General features: G+C 35.5%; 1 protein-coding gene across 13 annotated transcripts in view; it reads left to right on the forward strand.

Moving 5' to 3' along the window:
• Positions 1-27,137, forward strand: part of MPDZ (multiple PDZ domain crumbs cell polarity complex component) — a 168,079-nt gene that overhangs the window by 23,364 nt on the left and 117,578 nt on the right. For all 13 annotated transcript variants that reach the window (XM_044939853.2, XM_044939850.2, XM_025281520.3 and 10 more), the window contains 2 exons: positions 2,062-2,139; positions 4,337-4,503. In XM_044939853.2, coding sequence (XP_044795788.1) covers positions 2,124-2,139; positions 4,337-4,503 — 183 coding nt within the window. In that variant the 5' untranslated portion in view covers positions 2,062-2,123. Of the gene's footprint in view, positions 1-2,061; positions 2,140-4,336; positions 4,504-27,137 lie in introns of those variants that run through there.

Raw genomic sequence — 27,137 nt, forward strand, 5'->3', positions numbered from 1 at the left:
TCAAAACTTTATGAATACCATTCACTTGTAATTATAGATTCCAAGTTCAGAAAAGACAGATGAGTGACATAACAAGGGTGTAGAGCTAGTAAATGGTCAGGCTGAAGTTTTTACTCAGGTCATCAGACTCTCTCGTCAATGCCCTTTCATTACCGTCACGCTTCATCCGGGGCAGTTGCATTAACTACATGTTTGTAGTCCTGGACTTCCTGCTATTGGGGTATCTTTCCATTTGTTTGTTTGTCAGAAGTTAATAATTTTTTGAGAGAGGACCTAATAATACTCTTTTATGAAGGATTCTTATATTGTCCTTTAAGATCTTCCTATATTTTCCCCTGTGAAACCATGCAAGGCTTGGCCTTGGAATGCTCATCTACATGTGATCAACATTAATCATAAAAACAGAGAGGTAGGTGTTTTGCAGCGAGCTGGAAATTTGTATGTTTATCTCACTTCTCATAACATACCCAAAGAGTAAGTGTATTTTCTAAGAAACTGAGGTTCATATGATAGGCCCCTTGTTCAAGGCTATATCACTCCTAATTTCATGTTAGAGTCAGTGCTCTTTTTTCTTGACTTTTTATCTTTCTGAGTTAAGTTTTCATAGGGGAAAGAGCATAGAATTAAATTTTATTGTGCATACCAAGCACTCATGTATATAACTTTACTTTTTCAAAACTTTATGAGATTTTCTAATACATGTGTTAGTACTTGAGGTGTTTGACTATTTGAAATGGAGTCATTTTAAATTGTATATCCGACCTGGCTTAAGAAAGGTCAATAGGTATTATTCTCAGAGTTTACACAGAGCTAACCATCAATGGTCTGTGCATCTGCTCCTGCATACCAGATTCTTCCTTTTCTCCCAAAGGCATTCTTTCTCAAACGGGGGGTCAGCTTGTTCCTTCTCAGAGAAGTCCCTATCTCATCTTCTAGATGAAAAGTGAGGATGTCTGGTTCTGAATTCCTCTTCTCCATTGAAGGAATGACCCACTGACTTCTGATGACTGTGGGTTTTCTTCAAGGGGAAGGATCAATATAACTTGGAGTCAGTTGTACAAAACTGTTGGACAGCAGAGATTCAGGATGGGCTAGTGATGTGGGTATTGTCAGTGGAGACCTGCATCCCGTACTTGAAAGAGTTTAGATGAGTATAATCAGAGAAAGATGAGATCTGTGTGGGTTGAAGGAGTTTTTTTGAGTAGGGAAAAAGATATTGACAAGAGGGTATTTTAAAAATGTAAAATATCTTTGGAATGTTGTGCTCTCCTTTATTCAGTTTTTCATCCATGGTTTAATATATCTTGCACTCACTCGCTGATTGAGCATCACAGTTCATTTCTTAATTGGTGTGTCTGAATTGTCTTCCCAATTAAGACTAGGAGCATTCAACAGCAGGGTCATATCTTCTACTTTTTATCTTAAAAATATTTTTTTGCCTACAGAATTTCTTATTCAGAGCCTAGTAAGCTCCTTCCACTTTGGGTAAGGATCTGTAAGTGAATCCAGAGTTATAGTGGTCTCTGTTGAGGAGCTTTTAAGGAAATATTTTGGATACTTCCACCAACTTATTTGGGGCTTCCCAGGTGGCTCAGTGGTAAAGAATCCACCTGCCAATGCAAAAGATATGAGTTTGATCCCTGGTTTGGGAATATTCCCTGGAGGAGGAAATGGCAACCCTCCCCCCAGTATTCTTGCCTGGAGAATTCCATGGACAGAGAAGCCTGGTGGGCTACAGTCCATTGGGTCCCAAAGAGTCAGACATGACTGAGCAACTGAGCACCAACTTATTTAAAATAGATTTTATGCCTTTTACCTTATTATACAAATGCAATCTGTATGCACTTGTGCAAATCTTATTCAAATATAAGACAATTTTGAATAAATCCTAAAATGAATACTTTTTTTTTAACCTATACAGAAAACTATCTTAAGTTATCTCCACAATATCTTAATGGTCAGAGGAATCATAGTAGTATCAAGTGGTTTTTAAAATATTTAGTTTTAGAACATAACTTTAAAGTTGTAAAACATAACCATTTCATTTTCTTTTCTCCCTAGAGTTCCATTATAGTCCTTGGTTTATAATCATTCTAAAGAAGAACATTGAAATTTGGAAAAAAATGTTAGAAACTATAGGTAAGAACCTATTTCTTCCTGTTTTGATAATGATTTAAAATTCTTCCATTGGGATCTTTGAAATATGTTCTACATATTAAAATTCTGTCTATAATAATTTGGTTATTTTTTTTTATCCACTATCATTGTACTAGGGCAATGTGTACTAGGGCACTGTGTTTCGATATTTAGATGGTTTCATACGAAGTGTTGTCAAATCACATCATTTATAAGCAAAAGTTAAAAGCATATGAAGTGTTCTACCAAATATGGGTTTTAAGAAAGCTTAATGTAAACCCAGTTCTGATTTATGAACTCAGTTCTGGTTAAAGTTTGTTTCTGGATAGCACCAAAAGTATAACAATATTTTTAATACTGAAGGTCATTGCCTATGTCTTACTTTTACTTTACTCTTGGCAGGTTAAATAGTACTGAGCTTTTAAGTTGGTAAAACTGTTATAACAGTACCGAATAGGTTGACAAACTTGAGTGACAATTTATGGTAGTTTAATTTCTGCAGTAGATAATTTAGGTTGAAATATCCAACAAATTTTCTAGACTTCTGTGTTGATCTCCACCCCCACAACACTGTACTGCTCTTTAGTTTTAGAGAAGCTGGTTTATAGAACTGGTTTCAGGTATGTCAGGTATGGAACATCCAGTCTGTCATGGTCCCTTATCTGACACTGCAGTCTTCGCCTTTTCCTGGGAACTCTTTGGGTGTGATTATCGGAAGGTATTGGAGGGTATCTGTGATGTCTTGATTGATGATCATGGCTGATGCTTGACACCTGCAGGTTTTGAGGAGTAGCGGGAAGTGGGTGGCAGGAAAGGAGGAACTGTTTTTGTGATCATGAGGATCATTACTGTTGACTTTTGTTCCTGGTACTATGACCATAATAAGAATGCATGGGTGCACATTTCGTGTATCACCTATTTTATACTAAAGTCACACAGAGTAAAGACTAATAGTTTACATAGGAAAGTTCCTCATAAGAAAGTGGACAGCAAAGGGGAAATACAGAATTATTTAAGCCATTACCTATAATCTTCATTTTGTAAGTTATTACTGAGTTGTACACCTTTCAAGAATTGATGTGAGAATTCATACTAGATTTATTTTTTGAGATACCATGGGAAATATGACCTGAAATCAGTTCTTAGGCATACCTTTATTACTGTTTGCTTTTAAATTCTGCATATGAGTGTTTAACTTTGTGCATGAACTCATGGTCAGCATTAGTTAATATTTTAGTTTCTCCATTCCTGTGTAATCATATTTTTGCTATCAAAAAATGTCTCTAGTGATAGTTTGCACTCTTTTTTATTACTATGATATGGCAAATATATTTTAATAGATATCATCGAGAATATGTTAGGGCATATATCTTAGCAGTCTCCAGTATTTTTTAAAAATTGTAGCTTCACTTACATGGAAGGGAGAGAGGGAGTGAGAGTGGGATTTTGAGAGATGTTTTAAACTATTATTTATGGTAGCATTTAACTGTCTAGAGTCTTGCATGTTAGATGTTAGGATTATTAAGGATACACTTATGGAAAATACTAACTTTGGCACCTTTGTACCTTACACAGATGATTAATAAATAAATTGTATTCAGTTTTATGCTTATGTACATATGCTATTTAATTTGGAGGTAAGACATTTCAAGCATTAAAAAATTGTGTTTTTGAAGGAATATGTGTTATTGTAATGTATTTTCAAGTAAATGCAAAAATATATAATGCATTGCCTCTTACTTAATACATGAAATTGTTATATTTTAACTGTTATAATTCATCAGTGACATTATTTACCTCTACTTACTAGTTATATTTCTAATTTTTCTTATGTATACATTTTTAATAAAAAAGAAATAGCATTTATAAGATCACAGAATGTTTGGTTTTAATTAATTTTTATAAAAGAGTTGAAACAGCTGGTATTAGAAGCATGTCAGATATGCATCATCTGAATTTGTTTCCATACTTAGTTAGTTGCATGTACTGTACACTATAACCAGTTGGCTGCTTTTAAACAAACTTTCTTATTAGAGGCTTCAAGGTTTGAAGAATGTATTTAGAGTGACATGTTTTAGTCCCTTCTTTTGTCCAAGTCAATTTTCAGCTCTCCCAAGAAATAGTTTTAGAATTTCTATAAGCATGGTTTGATGCCTGTCTTTTGAATCCTGTTACTGACTAATGCTGCTCTTTGGTTTAGACAAAAATCGGGCCCTGCAGGCAGCAGAGCGCTTGCAGGCCAAGCTGCGGGAACGTGGGGATGCAGCAAATGAAGACAAACTGAACCTTCTCAAGTCAGTGCTGCAGAGCCCGCTCTTCAGCCAGATTCTGAACTTTCAGACTTCCATACAGCAGCTGAAAGACCAGGTAAGACATGGTGTGTATCCACAGGAGGCCTGCAGAGCATGGCATAGAGCTTGTAAAGTCTCCTGTTTTTTTCTGAAAGGCTGATTGTTGTATATGTGAATTAATTGTTAATGAGGTCATTTAAACCTCCAAGTGAGACTTCATGTTCACTGTGGCTCCCCACTCGGCTGTGCCCTCAGTTATTTTCTTAATGGTCGTGGCTGTATATTGTAAATGATATGACATTGTGTTGAAAGCTGTGGGCAAGTGGAAGAATGAGTTCCTGCAGGAGAGGAAGATGATAAAAATATGTTTAGGGTGGATGGCCGTAGCTTGGTTTCCATCATCACTGTGACTCATGGTTCATGTGATTGTGCTTATTCAAATTCAGACATTCAGCACACTTAGAAGATTTCAGATGAGCCTAGATTTGCATGTGTAATCATGTATGTGAGGAAAGGAAATCACCTCTATGTTGACAATAGAAGGAATAATTACATTGTCATCAGTTAGAGGCATTGCAATTCTCACTTCTAAAAAGAGTGTAAGTAGCAATTGCTACCATGACAGCATCAGATGGTGATAAACATTAGGACTTCTAAATGTAACACAGTGTTTATTTCTGTAAAAATTATGAGCATTAAAAAGTCCTAGCGTTTATATTAAAATTGAAACATAATGCAATGACAGAATGAAAACTGAAGTCAGATGGTCACTGAACTTACTTAATGTAATCACCATTTCTCAGGTTTTTTAAAAATAGTTTTTAAATGGTAGTTATCCTCACAAGGTTTGAAGTTAATCTAATTATGTCTTCAGTCCAAGTTAATTCTCATTCTGATGTTTTTAGCATTAATCTAATGGTTATGGATGACTGGCTAGCCAATATCCTGCCTTAAAAGTTTAACATGAAACCTGAAGACTAGTTTCATAATTCAGTTGAAGAACAGCTTCAATTAACAACAATAAAAACCCCAAAATCTGCCAAATGTAAAAAGAACAGTAGTAGCAATAGAGAAGGAATTTGTTAAATGTCATATAACTTCTTAATCTAGCTATTTTAATGACCCCCCCAAATTAAGTACATAGATCAAGAAGAATCTTTAAAAATATTTCTCTCAAGTGAATTTGTACACACTGATTTTAAAAGTGATAATCATGAGTTAAGAAAAAGAGGTGGTTTCATTATATATAATTGTGTTTTTTTCCTTTGTAAATTATTGAAAAAATTGGTTTCAGGTACTCATTTTCAGAATGGATTGGCATTCTTTTGGAGAAACCAGTATTATGGATATTAGTGTAATTATGGTATAGAAAATTACCTGGTTTTTAAACAATGTGAAGATGTTTTACAGATATCTTCTCCCCTTATTGTATTATGTGGAAATATGACTTGAATGAGAGGGAAAGTTGAAAGAAAAATTACTAGTGATTATGTTAGGAAATGCTGTTAGTCTAGTGAAGCAGCTGTCAAAATGTCCCTGCTATCTAGTCTTATGTAAGGGGAATAGCTTTTGTACTTGACAGGTCTGCTGAAAGGAGGGAAGAAAAAGGACTGCTTGTTGTTGAGCTTGTTTTACCCTTTCCAAATGGAACTAGGATATGGGATCTAAAACTATTTGGGTCCCATGTAATTCAACCTAAAACTTCTTTGGAAATTATTGAGGATAATATCATGGAGCCTCGTAGTCTAGGACTACGGACAGTATGATCTCATTTTATTAATGACAAATGCTGTTATACAGTTGACCCTTGAATAACCTGGGTTTGAACTGTACAAACTTGTATTTTCTCTTCCTTTTGATGTTTTTGATAACATTTTCTTTTCTCTAGTTTGTTTTATTATAAGAATACGGTATATAATACATATAACATACAAAACATGTGTTAATTGACTATGTTATAGGTGAGACTTTAGTCAGCAGTAGCTATTAGTAGTTAACTTTTGGAGGAGTCAAAGCTATAGTACTTGGATTTTTGACTGCATCGTAATTGATGTCTCACCCCACTCCTCGCCCCTGTGTTGTGCAGGGGTCAACTATATTTCAAGGCTGTGATGTTCGTGAATTATGTAGGTGTGTTTGACATGACTTTCCTGCTTTTGGCTCATTGGTCACCTCTTCAAATACTGAAAGGGACCATGGAAACTATCTGTTCATCCCCCTGCTGATTATAACAGATTAGTTTAGAGAGTAGAGCCAGAGGTGGAACTTGGACTTCTTGGCTCCCAAGGCACAGTCCTTTCCCACGTTTGACCCTGAAGCTTGTCTTACATCTCCCCCAGACCAAGGTTAACAGTGCCTGGATGCCATGAGTTTAGTGTCTGTTGAAACCATAGATAACGTCCCACAGTTTCTGTACTCTTCACTTTACTCTCCATTCTTTACCAGTTCAAAATCATTTATTTTTTTCCCTTGCCTGACTAGAGAAAATTTTCAAAAACTTGTAATATTTTCTGTTTTAAAGTTAAACGTATATATTCTAAGTGTTATCATGTTAGATTTAAATTTTCTATATCATTTACCAACTGCTAATTTATTACTATTTGTAATTTAATATTTAAGTAGTGCATCTAAGGAGTGAGTAGCTATACAAATCTGATGAATGGCCAACTTTTATTTATTATCTTTCACCTAAATTACATTTTCAAGTATTTAATTTTATATGCATGATAGGAGCAAGTTACTATCTCTGTCTCTTTTAGTATTACTGTAAAGTTTGACCCCTTTAATTTTTCTCTGCCACCATTCTGCCTTTTAAAAGCAAAGGGAGTGAATAATTGAAAAGCCCAAGGTATATTCACCATATGGGGAACATGATCATATTGTTGTATTAATGACAGATGTTAACATGCCTTGTTGAATTAAACCTACTATTTTTTTCCCCTCAGATCCTTTTCATTACTTCTTTTCAATAATGTTTGATTTTTCCAATTTGCTTCTTCAGTATTAAGACAGCCCTTAGAAATCAAACTGTTTCCCTTTGGCAAATTAAACACTTGACAGGTGTGTAACTGAGAGGGCAAAAAAGCCATGCCCTGAAGGGATGTGCTATTTAAATATTGTCAAAAATATTAACAGGTCTGAGAGTATAATTGATGCCTCTGGTTAACTCTGCCACATTGTGTATTGTTCTAACCACCAGCTAAAAGGATGTGCGCTGTTAAACCTGAATAATCTCTAATAGCTCCAGTTCATTTCCTATTGCATGATCCTGTTTAAGTGAAGGGGGGTGGATAACTGTGACTTTGTGTCAATGATCTGTCAAATGCAAATTCTCAAGTAGTGTCCTCTCTGTCACCTAGTCATCCAGGCTAATAACTGCAGGGCTTAATGCATATTCATGACAAAAATCCAGCTATTGTGGAGGAAATAAACACGTTAGCAATTTAATAATAGAAACTTGTCAGACGAGAGGATATTGGATTAGCATATTTATTCTGTAACGTTTGTCCAACCCAATATAGGTGGATGCTACTTTCCTGATTAATTAATTGCCTTGCCTTCTGAAATGACTAAGGGTACTAAGTTAAATGTCTTTTTATTTTGAGTTATTTTTAGGAAAACTGTGAATTAAAATTATTAACTTTTTTAGAAAGGACTGATACTTAAAATTGTCATTGCTAAGATTTTTTAAAATTATGGTTACAGAAACCAATTCTAACATTGAAGAAATGATATGGATATCAGGGTTACAAAAGCTGCTGATCTGGAAAATTAGCCTTGGGGCGCAGTATTCTGAAGGTTTCTCCTTGTCAGGGATTTCCAGCCTTTTTGGAGTATGGCACTCCTTATTTTGTTGTTGTTTGATTTCCAGGTTCCTGGTTTGTTCACCTTTTTCACAGGGAAGTGTTGGCTTACCTATATATCATCTAGATGCATATGTATATATACACAAAATTAAGCCAGATTTTTCTAGGTTTTTATTTGGAAATTTTATGAAATTTCTTGGAATTATTGGAGAGACATTGATTTAACTTAAAACAAGTATTGGAAATTATTCTTCAGTGTTGATTAGAGTAATTCAGTCCTTTTTCATTTTTATTCTCGAAAAATATGGTCTTCACGGTATAAAAGTCATGGTTTTATATTTCTGTGTTTATAAGTTTTATCTGTTCACATTCCGAAAAAAGTTTGGGACAACTCCTGAGGGCAAAACATCCTAATAGATGATTCAAATGTAAATCTAAATAAAGATCAAATAAAAATATTAGAGAACTAGATATACCAAGTCTCTTGGGTGGCTAAAATTGAGTATATAATTTAATTCTCATTTCCCAGGACAAAGGCAAAAAAGAACCAGATGATCAATATGAGACATCATTCAATAAACCAAATTTCCCCTTGGCAATGGGAAGGGTATGGGAGCTCATGTTTTTTTTTTTTTTTAATAGAAAGCTCATAATCATTTAGTAAATAACCTTTGTTGAACACTTAAAATAAATAAAAATGCAATGAATAAGTAAGATGGAGATTCTTACCTATCTAGAGGGAAAGAATCTTATGTCATTAAATAGAAAAACAAGCTAAGTAGTATAAAAGGAAGAGGGAGGAAGAAATTCCAACTTTGACTAGAGGAAAACTTCACATTGGAGGTGACATTGAAGATGGGTTTTGAAAAATGAGTAGAAGTTTTCTGTAGAGATAGAGGGAATTATTTCAGGTAATGGGAAGAGTGTTTACAAATGTAGAGCTGTTCTCAGTTCAGGCTTACTGTACATTTTCTCTCCAGGGGACACTGAACAGTGTCTGGAGACACTTTAGATGGTTGCAGCTTGTGGGTTGGAGGGGTGGGACAATGCTAGAGGCGTGTAATGTATGGAGTCCAGGGATGCTGCTCCACATCCTTAATATAGAGGACAGCCCCTCAAACAGGGAATTGCTGGGTTTAGAGAGTCTTCAGTTCTGAGGTTGACAAATCTTGACAGAGAGTCGCGGATATACCTGTGTTATCAGAGAAATAGGGTATGGGAGGCTATTGACAGAAGAGGAAACTTTGGAGCCAGACTGTGAAGGCTTTAGTAAGGTTTTCTGTTTTTCTCTTTCTGTTTTTTATCATCATTGCTCTTTTGCATTCAGCTTTCCATATCATTTTTTTTTTGTAACAAGTTGAAGTTGTATCAACTTTATCTCTTAAGGTGCTATTTAATACAATATTTTAACAATTATTTTTATTTCTGCACATTTTAAAGACTGTAGTAAAAAACATACCACATAAAGGTGCTATTTAATACAATATTTTAACAATTATTTATTTTTATTTCTGCACATTTTAAAGACTGTAGTAAAAAACATACCACATAAAATGAAGGTAAAGGTTTTAATGACATTTTGATGGATAAGACCCTCACATATAATTGTAAAATACATGAATCATTCTTCAAAGGGCTGTTTCTTTCATCTTTTGAAGTCTGAAATACACTAAGGATACACACTAATTTAGTAATGACTTTTCTGCTAAAGCATGCATGAGATAAGGTACCCCATGTATATTTTTCTGATCCTCTGTCTTAAAACAAAAGCACACTTTATAGAACCTAGAGAAGCAGGCAGTCAGTGTGGACTTCAGAGTTTTGTGTGTGTGTTAGTTGCTTAGTTGTATCCGACTCTTTACCACCCCATGGACTGTAGCCCACCAATCTCCTCTCCATGGAATTCTCCAGGCAAGAATACTGAAGTAGGTTGCCATTCCCTTCTCCAGGGGATCTTCCTGATCTAGGTATCGAACCCAGGTCCTGCACTGCAGGCAGATTCTTTACTGTCTGAACCACCAGGCACTGACAGTAAACTTCAGAAGGTCACTTTCAAATACCTGACATCAGCAGAGGGTATTAGATGTAACATCACCATGCTGGGGCCTGCCCAAAGAGCCACTCTTCTGTATTTGTAGGACTGATAAATCAAGTTCATGGCCAAAGTGTTGAGGTATGCTGCTTTTAAGCAGTAACATCAACACCTCTGACACTTTCTTACATTTATGATTTTTAGATTGATGAAAAGTTGAAAATTTTGATAATTGAGCACTTGCTTGCTCTGTTTTGACTTACGTAATTAATAAACCCCCACTATTTTGTGTAATTCTTGTCTCAAAGAGCAGAAATGCCTGTGTTTCCTCAGTCTGATTTATTACCTATATTAAAGATGAAAATGTAATCCTGTGTTGATAGTTTCTAATTTGAGACTGAAATGAAGATGATTCATCTGCAAGCTTGCTGTCAGGAAAAGGGAAATGACTACTGTCTCTCAAGAATGCTTAGGTTAAATTATGACTTGGTGTGAAGGGAGGGGAATGGAGAGAAAGAATATATGCCTCAACCCATTAACAAGAATTATCTAGAAGTCAAATAGAATTCTTCCCAGTTGATGTTGCCCATGAAAATTAAAAAATATTTTTCTTACCCTTAAAATGGTTTTACTTTTATGATTGAGCATTACAGCAGCCTAACAGAAAGTGTCTGTAAGACTTCAATGTACATTATCTAGGAGAAGTTACAAGAAGAGTTGAGTCTCATGTTTTTGCATTTACCATAAAGTTTATTTACTGTCAGAATTTCAAATACTTTATTTTTGGTACAATAACAGCTTTTAAATGTTTGTTCCTTTAACTAAAAGTTTGTAAATATAGAGCCTTTGAAGGGACTAAAATTCTTGTTTTATCCTGGGCAAGAAGGCAATGTTCAAGCTTTTTATACAGTGCTGGATTAAAATGCAACACCATCTTGCCATTGAGTATGCATGTGTGTCTAAAACAGCAAATGGTGCTAATTGTATGGTGTTTTTGTGACAAAGTTAAATGGTCTTTGGAGAAGAGGGAAAAAAATAAGAAATTTACTGAGTATAATCTAAATCAGTTTTTTAACCCACGAATTTAGAACAATAGAGGTTGATTTGCATTTGAAGTATGGCAACAGTAAGAACAATTCCTTTTAGGAAACCCTTGTGTGCTATGGACTCTGTCTCATTTATTCAGTCCATCAGTTTTTTGAGGTGGGGTTTCTCCCCACTTTGTCCAGTGAGGAAATAGGGGCTAAGAGAGATTATATAACTTTGTCTGGACCATACAGTTATTCGTTGGTAGATTTAGGGGAAGAATCTAGGTCTGTGTGACTCTGAAGCCAATACTTTTTTTTTCCTTCTAATTTACACTTTTTCTAAATCCTTAGTTCTATAACATAAAGGAAAAAATAAGTTTAAAAAAAACAGTTAATAGCAATCATAAAGAGAAATGAATTTAAATTCAATCTTTTGTAAATTCAAATGTATTAAAATTTGCTGTTTCCCTTGAATTCTCTCTCCTAAATTTTAATCAGAAATCCTTGTAAATATAAACCAGAAGTTTCACTCTCCTTTTATTTATAATTAGGCAAACTTCTAAAGTAAATGGACTGGGTAGAGTAATAGTAAGATGGAGAGCCAGCATGGTAAAGTAACATCAGTTTTCATGTGCCCATTTTCATATATTTATACTTGTCTAGAGGGTTTTATTTTTATTTTTCTCTAAGCAGACTGTGAACAGTGAATCAATTTTATCTTCTAGAAATGTGGGACTGGTAGAAAAAACACTGCAAACATTCTAACATGTCATTTTTCTAAATTTTTAATTTCTAAAATTTGTGGTGACATTTGAAATAAAGTTTATTTTTATACCTTTGCCCCTTTACTGTAGAAAATTCCAGCATACTTTGATAAGACTATTATTTTTGGTCAAGCTACATTCTTTACACTCTTTTTCTTTGGAAATTTTGTTCAGAAAGCACAGAAGTGTTGAGATTTAAATAAAGGAAAGACATTCTGTAAATACACATCAACACACATGCCTAGACTAGTGGTGTCTATGCTGCGCGCCACTGCGCCATTTGTTCTTAACAAGCATGAGAAGGGGCTGAAGAATTCATTTGTTTGGAGGTTTGTTTGGAATCCATTTCCCACTTTTGGAATAAAATCCATGACACGTTCATCTTTGAATACCTCGTCCCTAACATGACACTTAACTCAGACTCAGTAAACAATGAATGATTACATGAATGTTCTTGAATATTCAGAACTGTTGTGCATTAATAATTTGTCTTTCCTTGCTAGATAACTAGTTGTTTATATCAATAAACTAGCCAAATAACTAAAGTTACTTTGAAGACCCCTCATTTTTCTCTTAGGAACCATATTAAATAGATACATCACTCATCATTCATCATCATCACAATTAACTTGGAAGGAGTTCTTACTGCGTGCCAGGAGCTCTTCCATGTTTCATCATTACGACAATACTATAAAGCAGAGGATAATATTTTCCTCATTTTACAGAGGGGTAATGGAAGCACAGAGAGGTTAGGTGAGGGAGTTGGTATTTGAATGCAGGCAAGCTGACTCCAGAGCTCAGGTCTTAATCACAACGCTCTGTTGCTTTTTGTTTCACTGTCCTTGAAAACAGTATAATGAACATAATGTAAGGAATTCCTGGTTATCTCGAGGCTTTCGTGTTGATTATCTGCTCTCAGATGCTGGCAGTGTTGTAGTGTTGTTCAGAGACCGACAATGATCTTAACCGTGAGTTTATTTCTTTAAATGAAAAAAATATGTATTAATCTTGACTGAGCCCTTTTTTGCTCCTCCTTTAGTTGTAAAATGGGAGCTAAATAGCATGGATTTTAAAAACGGAAGGCCTAAGCCCAGTGTTTACCAAGAGCTCAGTAAATACCCGTTCTCTGTTTATTGCTTCTTCTTCTGTGGAGATTTAATGTTCTAAGGCCGTGGCTCTCAGTTTCCTCTCATGACCCCATTACATTCTTAAACATTTCTGAGGACCTCAAAGAGCTTTTGTTTCTGTGGTTTTATCCATCAATATTTATATCAGGTTAGAAATTAAAATTGAGAACTTTTGTAAATATTTACTTAGTAGTACCTAAAAAATCACAGTAATAAGCCCATTACATTTAAAAGTTGGTGAAAAGAGTGGCATTGTTTTACATTTTTGCATTTTTCTTTAACATGGCTCAGTAGAAGATATCGGATTCTCATATCTGCTTCTGGATTTGATCTGTTTGGATCTGTTGTTTTAGTTTATGAATATCAGAAAATCTGGCTTCACACAAGTATGTAGATGGAAAGGAGAGGGGTGTATATAGCCTTCAGATAACTGTGGTTATCCTTATTTGATAGGGCACCAAACTCTTGTTAGTTTCTTAGAGGCTAGTTGCAGTGTGGAATCTGAAACCAAAACAGGGAATACTTCCCTGTGCTTTGAATTTTTACTTTCATTACCCATGCACAATTTTATATTACATTGGTCATTTGGAAAATCTGAAAAGTAGAAAAATTGCACTTCACCTTTCATTACATAGTATCAGAAAATTAGACTTGCTGGTATTGCTTCTGATCTTATCAATAGTCTTTAAATTATGGAAAAGCGTCAAGCCCAGGTTGGCAGATGCAAGTTTTTCAAAATTCTTAATTTTTACTTGAAAGCTCAAATTTTACTACTGGCAACAATTACTGTCAGTTGTTTTCTTTGAAGTGTCAGGCATACTTTATTTTTGAGAAAGTGTCTGCCATATACCAAAGTCTGTATAATCAGTTTTTGGATTTAAGTCATTTTTCAAGTAATACAGTGCCCATGAAAAAAATAACCTAGTTTAGCTTGCAACTCAAACAATAGTGCTTTTCTTGTGATGAATGTATTTTTAATATATGAGAAGTACTTCATATTTACTTACCACTTTGAAACACAGAATTTTAAAAGACATACTTTTAAGAGTCAATATTGAATAAAATTAATAGTTTTTTACTACTACTACTTTACTACTGATTTACTTTTGAATCACATACAAAAAAAGGACTTTTGTATGTGATTCTCTGGTAGGGGAATAGACTTGTTCTTGTGAAGAGGAGCTGAAAATGATTTGTTGCCCTTTTTTCACAGCCTTCCACAGACACCTCTTTTATTACTGTCCCATCCCCTAGAGCCGAATGTCTTGAACATTTCAGGTGCTGAATAAGTATTCCAATGAAAGAAAGGAAGGTCTCATAGAAAATGTAAAATTATACACTGTCTTGTCTTAAAGCCCCACTCCCCCCAAGCCCCTTCCCTTCCTTAAAACTCGCTGCTCCATTTTGTAACTTGTTTAGTTCAGGAACTGTGAGCTACTTTATGTCCAAAATAGTCTCGTCACATTAAGCAAATCTGCTTTGAACATGCAATTCAATTTCTTTAATTAGCTTTAAAAATAAGGATCATTAAATCAGAGTGCCACCATCAATTACTGTGCTAGGGTTTGCCTGTTCAATAATGCATCAGAGTTGTGCTCTACTCAGTATTTCTCTGAAAGATTTATGGAAGAGGAGACCTCCCCTCTCTTGGTTCCAAACTTGAAATAGAGCTTTATTATGTATAAATTTTTTTTCCTATTCTGCCATTTTAGGTGCTGTATTTCATTGAATACTATTAGGATTCTATCCCTCTTTGCATTTCATATTTGGGATCAGTTCCAGAGAGTGTTTTACAGCATTTTTGTAAATTCACAAGAATATAAGCACTTTTCTTGCTCTGCATGAAGAAAAGACAAGGTGTGGAATAAAAAAAAAAAAGTCCGCAGTTCTGTGAGGTGCACCTGTTACGGCAAAATCCTCAGAGTGAGCCTTGCTTCTTATTTTTCTCTATGTTGAGGAGTAACAAACAGAAAATTGGGGAATTGAACTAGCAATATATATTTATAAATTTGTTTAAAATCTAACTAAAACTGGCGTTGTAAAAGCAGTGGTCATTTTTCTTGCTTAATTTAAATAATATACTTTAGCTTGTAAATGATAGAAATATAATATTCATCAAATGTATATAAGTGTTTGGGTGATTTTATTCTCCTTGTTGTACTATGAATTCAGATTAAGTCAAAATAACAGGACCACAAATTAGGTTTGGATAATTTATATAGTAATGCTTTGGGAAATTCAGTTTGATCCTAAGCTATCATGTTCGTAGACAATTACACAAGTATTTCTGGAAAGATTGATGTTTGCCATTAAATAGAGCTAGTAATGTTAACTTCTTTTCAGTTAACAGCCTAAAAGGGATAGATAAAAAGTAAGAAGTCAGTATTCAGCATTTTGAAGCTGTTTTAGTTAAATGAATTTATTTGAAAATTTTCTATTGATCTTTTTGACTATTTTTGGAATGATGTTTATTTTGAAGAATAGTATATTTATTATTGAAAATATAATAAAAAGCAGTTTATAATTTAAAAATCTTACAAGTATATCAGCCTTGTAGTAGGGTGGGTCAAATACCTTAGTATAAAAGTATAAGATAGTGTAATGATTGTTTTTCTTCTAATTTGATGTGCAATTAAATGATACGAGTGTTAAAAATTTATAATCTTTAAGGAACAAATTTAGATGTGCTTCAGCAGTTAAGACATGTTTGCTGAGGATTCATCTTGACTTGAGCACTTGTAAAAATTTATTTTGGGAATGGGAATTAGCCTCTTGAATCTATATCAAGCCTGTGGAAGGTAATCTATCACAGTAATAGACTAAACTTCATCTTCAGATATCCATTTCTTCATTTTCCTTTGTTTACGGTGAATGCTAGATAACTGAACTTTGACTTTCTGTCAGAAAACATTTAGGTCGATACGTAGAGGCTATTCCTAAGCCCCCCATTTAGGAGAAGTGTGTATCATTCACACTTCTTTTTTTGTTGTATCATTGAATTGTATCGTTCATTGGGGCACCCCAGGTTCTCTGCTCTGATTGTAAAACTTACTTTGTAAACTTAAAAAAAAATATTAAGAAAGAACATATTCAGTACAATCAAAGGAAAATTGCATAGCTCAAGGATTTTTCACAAATTGAATGTAGAAGTATGACCCTTTCCATAAATCACAGAGTAGAAAATTACCAGCACTCTATAATATTCTCTGTTCCCGCAGTCAGTCCTAACAATCCCAAAGGAATCACTTATTTTTTCCAGACTATTTGAGTTATGTTGACATATATTCTGATGCTGGGAGGGATTGAGGGCAGGAGGAGAAGGGGACGACAGAGGATGAGATGGCTAGATGGCATCACCGACTTGATGGACATGAGTCTGAGTGAACTCCCGGAGTTGGTGATGGACACGGAGGCCTGGCGTGCTGTGATTCATGGGGTCGGACATGACTGAGTGACTGAACCGACTGACTGACATATATTGTTGTATAAGTTTAAGATGTACAATGTGATATTTGAGATATTTGATACATGTATACATTGCAAAATGATTATCAACAGTAAGGCCAGTTAATACATCTGTCCCTTCACATAATTAACCATTTATATGTGTATGTGCTGAAAACTTTAAAAATCTACTGTCTTATTAGATTTCAAGTATATAATACAGTATTATTAACTGTAGTCATCATTGCTGTACGTTAGATCCTAGAATTTATTCATCTCTTACCTGAAAGTTTGTACCCTTTTGACCAACATCTCCCCATTTCCCATACCCTGCAGTCCCTAGTAACCACCGGTCTACTCTTTGTTTCTATGAGTTTGGCTTTTTTAGATTCCACATGTAAGTCAGATCATACACTGTTCTGACTTCCATCCCATAGATAAGTATTTGAATTTTATATATTACAGCCTGAATATATATACTTTTGTACATGGCTCCTTTGTCTTCGCTTAGTGTCTGTGAGATTCATTATCTTGTTCTTTGTAGCTGTCTTTCATTTTTCATTGCATGAGTACACTGGAATATATTTTTCCTTTCTTCTGTTGACTGTGAAAGAAAGTGAAAGTGAAAGTTGCTTAGTTGTGTCCGGCTCTTTGTGACACTATGGACTGTAGAGTCCATGGAATTCTCCAGGTCAGAATACTGGAGTGGGTAGCCTTTCCCTTCTGCAGGGGATCTTCCCAACCCATGGATTGAACCCAGATCTCCCACATTGTAAGCAGATTCTTTACCAGCTGAGCCACAAGGGAAACCAACAACACTGGAGTGGGTAGCCTATCCCTTCTCCAGTGGATCTTTCCGACCCAGGAATCGAACTGGGGTCTCTTGCATTGCAGGTGGATTCTTTTACCAACTGAGCTATCAGGGACTGTTGACTATAATTTTGCCTACCCCCTCCCCAGTGTTTGACTGTATTATAAATAAAACTTCCATAAATGTTCTAACATGTATCTTTTGATGTTCACAAGTGTGCATTTCTCAGGAGTGAAATTTCTGGGTCTTAAGGTATATATTCAACATTTGTATATTCCATCTAGCTGTTTCCCAAATCAGTTGTCAATCTCTCCTTATAATGTATGAAAATCCTCATCCATATCATTGCCTTTACTTGCTACTGCCAGCTTTAGTCTTCTTCCCCCTCTCCCCATTAACTACTCTAGGGTACTTGTTGTATCACATTATTGATTTAATTTGCATTTCTCAATAATGTTGAATACCTTTTTGCATGTTTGTTCGACATTTAGAAATCCTCTTTTGTGGAATTTCTATATGTCTTTTGTCCACTTTTCTGTTTTGTCAATTCAGTTCAGTTCAGTCTCTCAGTCGTGTCCGACTCTTTGTGACCCCATGAATTGCAGCATGCCAGGCCTCCCTGTCCATCACCAACTCCTGGAGTCTACCCAAACCCATGTCCATCCAGTCAGTGATGCCATCCAGCCATCTCATCCTCTGTCGTCCCCTTCTCCTCCTGCCCCCAATCCTTTCCAGCATTAGGGTCTTTTCCAATGAGTCAACTCTTCGCATGAGGTGGCCAAAGTATTGGAGTTTCAGCTTTAGCATCAGTCCTTCCAGTGAACACCCAGGACTGGTCTCCTTTAGGATGGACTGGTTGGATCTTCTTGCAGTCCAAAGGACTCTCAAGAGTCTTCTCCAACACCACAGTTCAAAAGCATCAATTCTTCGGCACTCAGCTTTCTTTATAGTCCAACTCTCACATCCATACATGACCACTGGAAAAACCATAGCCTTGACTAGACAGACTTTTGTTGACGAAGTAACGTCTCTGCTTTTAAATATACTATCTAGGTTGGTCATAACTTTCCTTCCAAGGAGTAAGTGTCTTTTAATTTCATGGCTGCAATCACCATCTGCAGTGGTTTTTGGAGCCCAAAAAAATAAAGTCTGACACTGTTTCCGCATCTATAGACATTGTCAGTCCTTCTCTCATTGACTGACAAGGTTCTTTTTTAAATATATTCTGAATACAACTTTTTTGTTGAACATACGTACACACCTGTCTTCTTCTGCTTTGTGTTTTGCCTTTTGACTCCCATAATTGTATCTTTTGATGACCAGAAATTTAAAAAGTGTATAATGTCCAATTTCTAAAACTTTGCTGGAGGTTTACCTATTTTATTAATCCATTTCTTTCAAAGACCAACTTTTGCCTTTCTTGAATTTTCTTTGTATTTTTAAAAAATTTTCCTCAATTCTGGCCTAACCTATGTTATTTTCTTCCTTTTTTGGGTTTTGCATATGTTCTATTTTAGCTTTTTTACAATATGCTTAGCTCATCGCATTTTATGCTTTAATTTTTCTAAATAGATTCATTTAAGTCTGAATCTAAGCATTGTGTTAGCTGCATCCCATAATTTTGATTTGTTGTATCTTATCATTTGATTAAAATGTTTAATTTTTAATATAGTTTCTTTTATCCGTGGTTTACTTAGAATGTATTGCTTAATTGACATGCTTTGGTTTTCATGTTACCTTTCTGTTACTGGTTTCTAGCTTACTTTACTGTATTCAGAGGTCTCATTCTGAGGTTTGTTGACACTTGCTTTGTGAACTGCCCATAGTCTACTTAGATAACCATTTCTTTTACATTTGGAAGGAATTTAACATTCAGCAATTGTTGAGCTCACTGTTCTATGTATGTTAATTAGGTCAACATTATTTAGAATGTTTCCTTATTGATCTTTTTTTCATTCTGTCACGTCTGAGAGAGACATGTTATAAATTCTAATTATGATTGTGGATTTATCTATTTCTCATTTGCCTTGTTTTTTAAAAAAATAATTTATTTTTTAATTGAAGGATAATTGGTTTACAGAATTTTGTTGTTTTCTGTCAAACATCTCCATGACTCAGCCATAGGTGTACATATATCCCCTCCTTCTTGACCCTCCATCCCATCTCCCTCCCCATCCCATCCCTCTAGGTTGATACAGAGCCCCTGTTTGAGTTTGCTGAGACAGACAGACTGAAACCACAATCACAGAAAACTAGCCAATCTGATCACATGGACCAGAGCCTTGTCTAACTCAGTGAAACTAAGCCATGCCATGTGGGGCCACACAAGATGGACGGGTCATGGTGGAAAGGTCTGACAGAATGTGGTCCACTGGAGAAGGGAATGGCAAACCACTTCAGTATTCTTGCCTTGACAACCCCATGAACAGTATGAAAAGGCAAAAAGATAGGACACTGAAAGATGAACTCCCCAGGTTGGTAGGTGCCCAATATGCTACTGGAGATCAGTGGAGAAATAACTCAAGAAAGAATGAAGGGATGGAGCCAAAGCAAAAAATATACCCAGTTGTGGATGTGACTGGTGATAGAAGCAAGGTCTGATGCTGTAAAGAGCAATATTGCATAGGAACCTGGAATGTTAGGTTCATGAATCAAGGCAAATTGGAAGTGGTCAAACAGGAGATGGCAAGAGTGAATGTCAACATTCTAGGAATCAGCGAACTAAAGTGGACTGGAATGGGTGAATTTAACTCAGATGACCATTATATCTACTACGGTGGGCAGGAATCCCTTAGAAGAAATAGAGTAGCCATCATAGTCAACAAAGAGTCCAAAATGCAGTACTTGGATGCAATCTCAAAAATGACAGAGTGACCTCTGTTTGTTTCCAAGGCAAACTGTTCAATATCACGGTAATCCAAGTCTATGCCCCAACCAGTAATGCTGAAGAAGCTGAAGTTGAACAGTTCTATAAAGACCTACAAGGCCTTTTAGAACTAACACTCAAAAAACATGTCCTTTTCATTATAGGGGACTGGAATGCAAAAGTACGAAGTCAAGAAACACCTGGAATAACAGGCAAATTTGGCCTTGGAGTACAGAATGAAACAGGGAAAGGCTAATAGTGTTTTGCCAAGAGAACACACTGGTCATAGCAAACACCCTCTTCCAACAACACAAGGACACACGAGATGGCCAACACTGAAATCAGATTGATTATATTCTTTGCAGCCAAAGATGGAGTAGCTCTATACAGTCAGCAAAAACAAGACTGGGAGCAGACTATGACTCAGACCATGAACTCAGTATTGCCAAATTCAGACTGAAATTAAAGAAAGTGGAGAAAATCACTAAACCATTGAGGTATGACCTGAATCAAATCCCTTATGATGATACAGTGGAAGTGAGAAATAGATTTAAGGGCCTAGATCTGATAGACAGAGTACCTGATGAACTATGGATGGAGGCTTGTGACATTGTACAGGAGACAGGGATCAAGACCATCTCCAAGAAAAAGAAATGCAAAAAGGCAAAATGGCTGTCTGAGGAGGCCTTACAAATAGCTGTTAAAAGAAGAGAAGCCAAAAGCAAAGGAGGAAAGGAAAGATATAAGCATCTGAATGCAGAGTTCCAAAGAATAGCAAGGAGAGATAAGAAAGCCTTCCTCAGCGATCAATGCAAAGAAATAGAGGAAAACAACAGAACGGGAAAGACCAGAGATCTCTTCAAGAAAATTAGAGATACCAAGGGAACATTTCATGCAAAGATGGGCTGAATAAATGACTGAAATGGTGTGGACCGAACAAAAGCAGAAGATATTAAGAAGAGGTGGCAAGAATACACAGAAGAACTGTGCAAAAAAGATCTTCATGACCCAGATAATCATGATGGTGTGATCACTCACCTAGAGCCAGACATCCTGGAATGTGAAGTCAAGTGGGCCTTAGGAAGCGTCAGTACAAACAAGATAGTGGAGGTGATGGAATTCTAGTTGAGCTATTTCAAATCCTAAAAGATGATGCTGTGAAAGTGCTGCACTCAATATGCTAGCAAATTTGGAAAACTCAGCAGGGGCCACATGAGTGGAAGGTCAGTTTTCATTCCAGTCTCTAAGAAAGGCAATGCCAGAGAATGAGCAAACTACCACACAGTTGCACTCATCTCACATGATAGTAAAGTAATGCTCAAAATTCTCCAAGCCAGGCTTGAGCAATACGTGAACCGTGAACTTCCAGATGTTTAAGCTGGTTTTAGAAAAGGCAGAGGAACCGGAGATCAAATTGCCAACATCTGCTGGATCATCAAAAAAGCAAGAGAATTCCAGAAAAACACCTATTTCTGCTTTGTTGACTATGCCAAAGTCTTTGACTGTGTGGATCACAATAAACTGTGGTAAATTCTGAAAGAGATGGGAATACCAGACCACCTGACCTGCCTCTTGAGAAACCTGTATGCAGGTCAGGAAGCAACAGTTAGAACTGGACATGGAACAACAGACTGGTTCCAAATAGGAAAAGGAGTATGTCAAGGCTATATTGTCCCCTGCTTATTTAACTTATATGCAGTACATCATGAGAAACACTCAGCTGGAAGAAGCACAAGCTGGAATCAAGATTGCCGGGAGAACTATCATTATCCTCAGATATGTAGATGATACCACCCTTATGGCAGAAAGTGAAGAAAAACTAAAGAGCCTCTTCATGAAAGTAAAAGAGGAGATTGAAAAAGTTGGCTTAAAGCTCAATATTCAGAAAACTAAGATCATGGCATCTGGTTCCATCACTTCATGTCAAATAGATGAGAAACAATGGAAACAGTGACAGTTTATTTTTTGGGCTCCAAAATGACTGCAGATGGTGACTGCAGCCATGAAATTAAAAGATGGTTGCTCCTTGGAAGAAAAGTTATGACCAACCTAGGCAGCATATTAAAAAACAGAGACATTACTTTGCCAACAAAGGTCCATCTAGTCAAAGCTATAATTTTTCCAGTGGTCATGTATGGATTTGAGGTATAAAGAAAGCTGAGCACTTAGAGAATTGATGCTTTTGAACTGTGGTGTTGGAGAAGACTCTTGGGAGTCCCTTGGAGTGCAAGGAGATCCAGCCAGTCCATCTGAAAGGATATCAGTCCTAAACAGTCATTGGAAGGACTGACGCTGATGCTAAAACTCCAGTAATTTTGCCACCTGATATGAAGAACTGACTCATTTGAAAAAACCCTGATGCTGGGAAATATTGAAGGCAGGAGAAGGAGACGACAGAGGATGAGATGGCTGGATGGCATCACCCACTCAGTGGACGTGAGTTTGAGTGAACTCCAGGAATTGATGATGGACAAGGAGGCCTGACGTGCTGCAGTCCATGGAGTCGCAAAGAGTCAGACACAACTGAGCGACTCAAGTGAACTGCACTTTGCTAAATTCACTGGTTAGCTCTATAATTTTCTGATAGTATCTTTAGGGTTTTCTTGGTATAGTATCATGTCATCTGCAAACAGTGAGAGCCTTACTTCTTCCTCTCTGCTCTGGATTCCTTTTATTTCTGTTTCTTCACTTGATTGCTGTAGCTAGGACTTCCAAAACTGTGTTGAATAATGGTGGTGAGAGTGGGGACATCCTTGTCTTGTGCCTGATCTTAGGCGGAATGCCCTACCTGTTTTGTGATTATCTTTTTAGATTGCCAAGATTGTTTCTTCTTGTTTGTTGAATTGACCCTTTGTCTCTAGGGATTGTCCATTTTTGTGTCCAGTAGTGTTTCTTGACATCTACTTGTCTGATATTAGTTTTGTTGTACTAGACTTCTGTTGGTTAATTGAAGTGTGATGTATTTTTTTCCCTTCTTCCTACTTCATCTTTACTGTATCTCTTATTTATTATTAATTTATATCTTTGGTAATCAGTATGCATTTGATTTTTACTGTGTTATCCAATCTGACAATTTTAGTCTTTTGGGTATTTAACTCCTTCATATTTAATTATTTATAAATTTGACATTTTTGTTTTCATATTCTTTTATGCCTGTTTTGTATTCGTTAAGTTTTTAATATTATCTTCTTCCTGTATTAGCATGTTATTTATACTTAATTTTATTATTCTTTTATTGATTAGCTTAAAGATATAGTATCCCTGACCTATTTCAGTTAACCCTAAAAAGTTATTTTGAGTTAATTATGTATTCACAGAAAATTTTCAGTATGGTATGTGTGCTTCATCAAGTTTCTTTCAGTGGTTCCAGTCTTAGTAAAGCATCATATCACAAAACTGGTATTGATAAAATATGAGTTAATTTTTCAAATTTGTGTTATTTTTCCACTTGTGTAGATTTGTGTAACTACCCACCATCTAAGTACTGATCTATCTAGCACCACAAAGATCTCCCTTATGCTACCTTTTATATCCAGCCATATATTCCACACCATTCCTGACCCTAAAATGGTGTATATGTATATAGTTTATTTCTATGTATATAGTTTTTCAAGAATATTAAAAATTTAATAATTATGTGACTGTTTGATATTGTCTTTTTTCACTCAACGTGATCCCTCCAAGTTATTGTGCATTTTAATATTTTGTTTCTTAGGTTTATTCTGGCTATGAATGTACTTACTGGGGGACACTTTGTTTCCAGTATTTTACTCGTATCATTGAAGGTACTGTGAGCAATTTTGTACATGTTTTTTGTGGACATAGATTTTCTTTTTTTTTCATTCCTCTATAGTAGGTGTCCAGGAGTGCCATTACTGGGTCATATGGTAAATATAGTTTGTTTCAGAAACAGCCAAACTGTTTTCCAAAGGCACTCTTCTGTTTTCCATTCTTTACATTTCTCCACATCCTGATCCGTGTGTGCCAGTGTCATTATTTGTTTTTATTTAGTTATTCTTTCAGGTATGGAGTGATACCTCATTGTGCTTGTAATCTGCATTTCTTTAATGGATCAGATGTTGAACACCTTTATGTTCTTACTTGTCATCTCTGTGTCCTCTTTGGTTCATTGTCTGTGTCTTTTGTTCATTTTTAATTGAATTTCTTAAACTTTTGAGTTTTGGATTTTCTTTATGTATTTTAGGTCTGACTTCTTTGTCAGATATGCATATCCTTAACTTGATTTTACTTTAGTACTTGCCCTACTTCCTGGAAAATAAAAGAAATTTAATATATTTCCACCTCTTTAACTTACTCCTGTAGTTGTGTAATTGTTCATGTAGTTTAATTCTACATGAATTTAAAACTTCACAAGTTTTAGATTATGTGTTATAACCAATTTCTGTTGTTTTACTCACATTTTAAACCCCTTCCTGTGCTTTTCAGTGTTTTCTGCATTCAGGAAATTCCATCAGAGGCCATTTTCTTTCTGCCAGAGAATTCATTTTGGTATTTATTTTGTCCCAAACTGAGACAATGCTTTGTGTGTGAGTGTGTGTGTGGGGGAGTTGTTCTGAAAATGTTGGGTTGTCAGTTCTTTAAAATTTTTAAGTCAGATGTCAGCTTTATTCTTTTGAAGATAAGGTCCGTTTTTGCTCCGGTAGCTTTTAAGGTCTTCCCTCTGTCTTGGCTTTCAGCTGCTTTACTATGATGTACTGTGTAGACAGCCTGGAAGATGGACACCAGATAATCTGTACTTTCTGGTAATTGTGCTCTTGTATGATAACCTTCTTGAGTGTGGGCTGGGCTTACTGATTTACTTCTAATGAATAGACTAGAGCAGATCTGACACTTTCTTTTTGATCTTTTAAAGTTTTTGTTGTTGTTGTTGTTACAGCTTTTATGCACATTTTCTGATTAATCTCAGAGGAAGGGTTATTCTGATATAGTTATTTCCAGAGGGTGAGCTTAATTGTATTTATAACTAAAGAGAATTCTTGTTTTCTTGGAATGCTGTTATAGAAGATGCAGCACTCTTACTACACCTGAAAATTAGTTGTTTGCTAGGTGGAAAAGATGCTGTCTTTTTCTCCTGTAACATGTATTGACTGATGGTCAGAGGACTAAACACTTGTTTACTCAGGTATTTTCTTGTCTGTTTGGTTCCGTAAGTATAGATTTATTAAAAAAGTCATTTTAGAGTTGCTTATGCCAGTCATAATTATTTTTATATTTGTAGGGTTCTATCATGTATAAAATATATGATGAGATATTTTTCTCTAAAAACTTATTTAAATTCTTTTGAAAGACTACATAGATGATAAAACAATTGTTGGTGAGTTGGTTGTGTTAGATAAAACTGTGAAGAAGAAAGATCTCATTAAAGGTTCTTTATTAAAGTTATTTCTCATGTGCCCATGTACTTGCTTCACCTTTTAAAGAGAGAGTGACTAAATTTGAAAAAAAATCATATCGTATGAGTGTGATTTATACAAGAAAGAAGATGGGGACCTCAGATACATTAAGGTATTTGTAAATGGCTGTGCATGTGTTTTGCGTTAAAACAGTGTGCTTAAGTTGTATAATTGTCCTTTGTTATGATTTTTGCCTTATCTGACCTTTTAGAGTAAGTGAACCTTTTGCTGGTTCTGACTGTGGCTTGTAAGAGAGCCTCTTCCTGTCCTAAATACTGAGATGGTATTTCGTATTACCATTCACAAAGAATGTGACAAGTTTTTAACTGAATACCTTACTTAATTTTCATTTAACTTATCTTAGGTGTTGGCACTAATGAAACATCCCTAATTAAATTAATACATGTTTATTTAGTAAGAACATGAAAGACCTTTTTAGACTGAAATAGCCAGAAGCTAAACTGAAAACATAATTATTTAATGACTCTTGTTCATCTACTAGTAACTTGCCCAAATAATACAGATTGTATATCTGTGTATACAAATCACCAGATAGTTGTGTTTTCTTCTGCTTATTTTATATTGTATAAACCAAGATGGGAGTCAGGGTCTTTTTATTAACCATCTGTAGTGTGTCTGCTGTGAACTGACTAGTCATGTCAAAGAAGATTCGTTCCTATCCTTCCAGGAGATTTTATTTCAGAAAACCATTTTAATAAAGCTGTAGCAGAGTCATAGCTGTGCCTTTGTGTTTTTCCCTATGGCAATAAATTTTCAAATTAAAAAACACGTCTTTTGTATGGTATAATTAAATTATAGTTTTTACATGCGTGATCTCTTTGCTTTTACATTTATATAGGCCTCAGTGGCTGGATGGAGATAGGAGGAGTCATTGTCACTGGTTAAGCCTTTAAAAAATTTGGAGAAGACAGTCAATATCCAGTATCATATAGCTTTATATGTATATATAACTTCACTCTTAGAATGCCTTCACACCTTATCTAACATAGTTTCAGAGCTTCTTCAGCAGTTAACTTTACATAGACTCTTTGTTCTTATAACATGACTTGTTCATTCTAGCTCACTGTAGCAAAGCTCCAATTATTTATTCCCTATGCAAACATCCCATAGGCATGAGGTCTTGGTGTGCGAGATCCTCAGCCTGTCACAGATTTCATGATCCTGTCTGCTTCAACCTGTACAGTGTATCTTCTCCTGGCAGACTTTATTGAAGTTATCATGCTCAGGTTTAAAAAAAAAAATCAGGTTTGGAGTAAGAAGCTTGCTTTTGAAAAAAAAAAAAAATAATTAATCATGTCTGCTGTAGATTTTAAAAGAAGCATTTGAAAGAATTCCCTGAAGCTTCTTCCTCGAACACATTGATGTCTTTTTCATTTGCCTTTATAGATAGCCAACCA

This window comes from Bubalus bubalis, chromosome 3 (assembly GCF_019923935.1).
Source record: "Bubalus bubalis isolate 160015118507 breed Murrah chromosome 3, NDDB_SH_1, whole genome shotgun sequence".
NCBI classification, from domain to species: domain Eukaryota; kingdom Metazoa; phylum Chordata; class Mammalia; order Artiodactyla; family Bovidae; genus Bubalus; species Bubalus bubalis.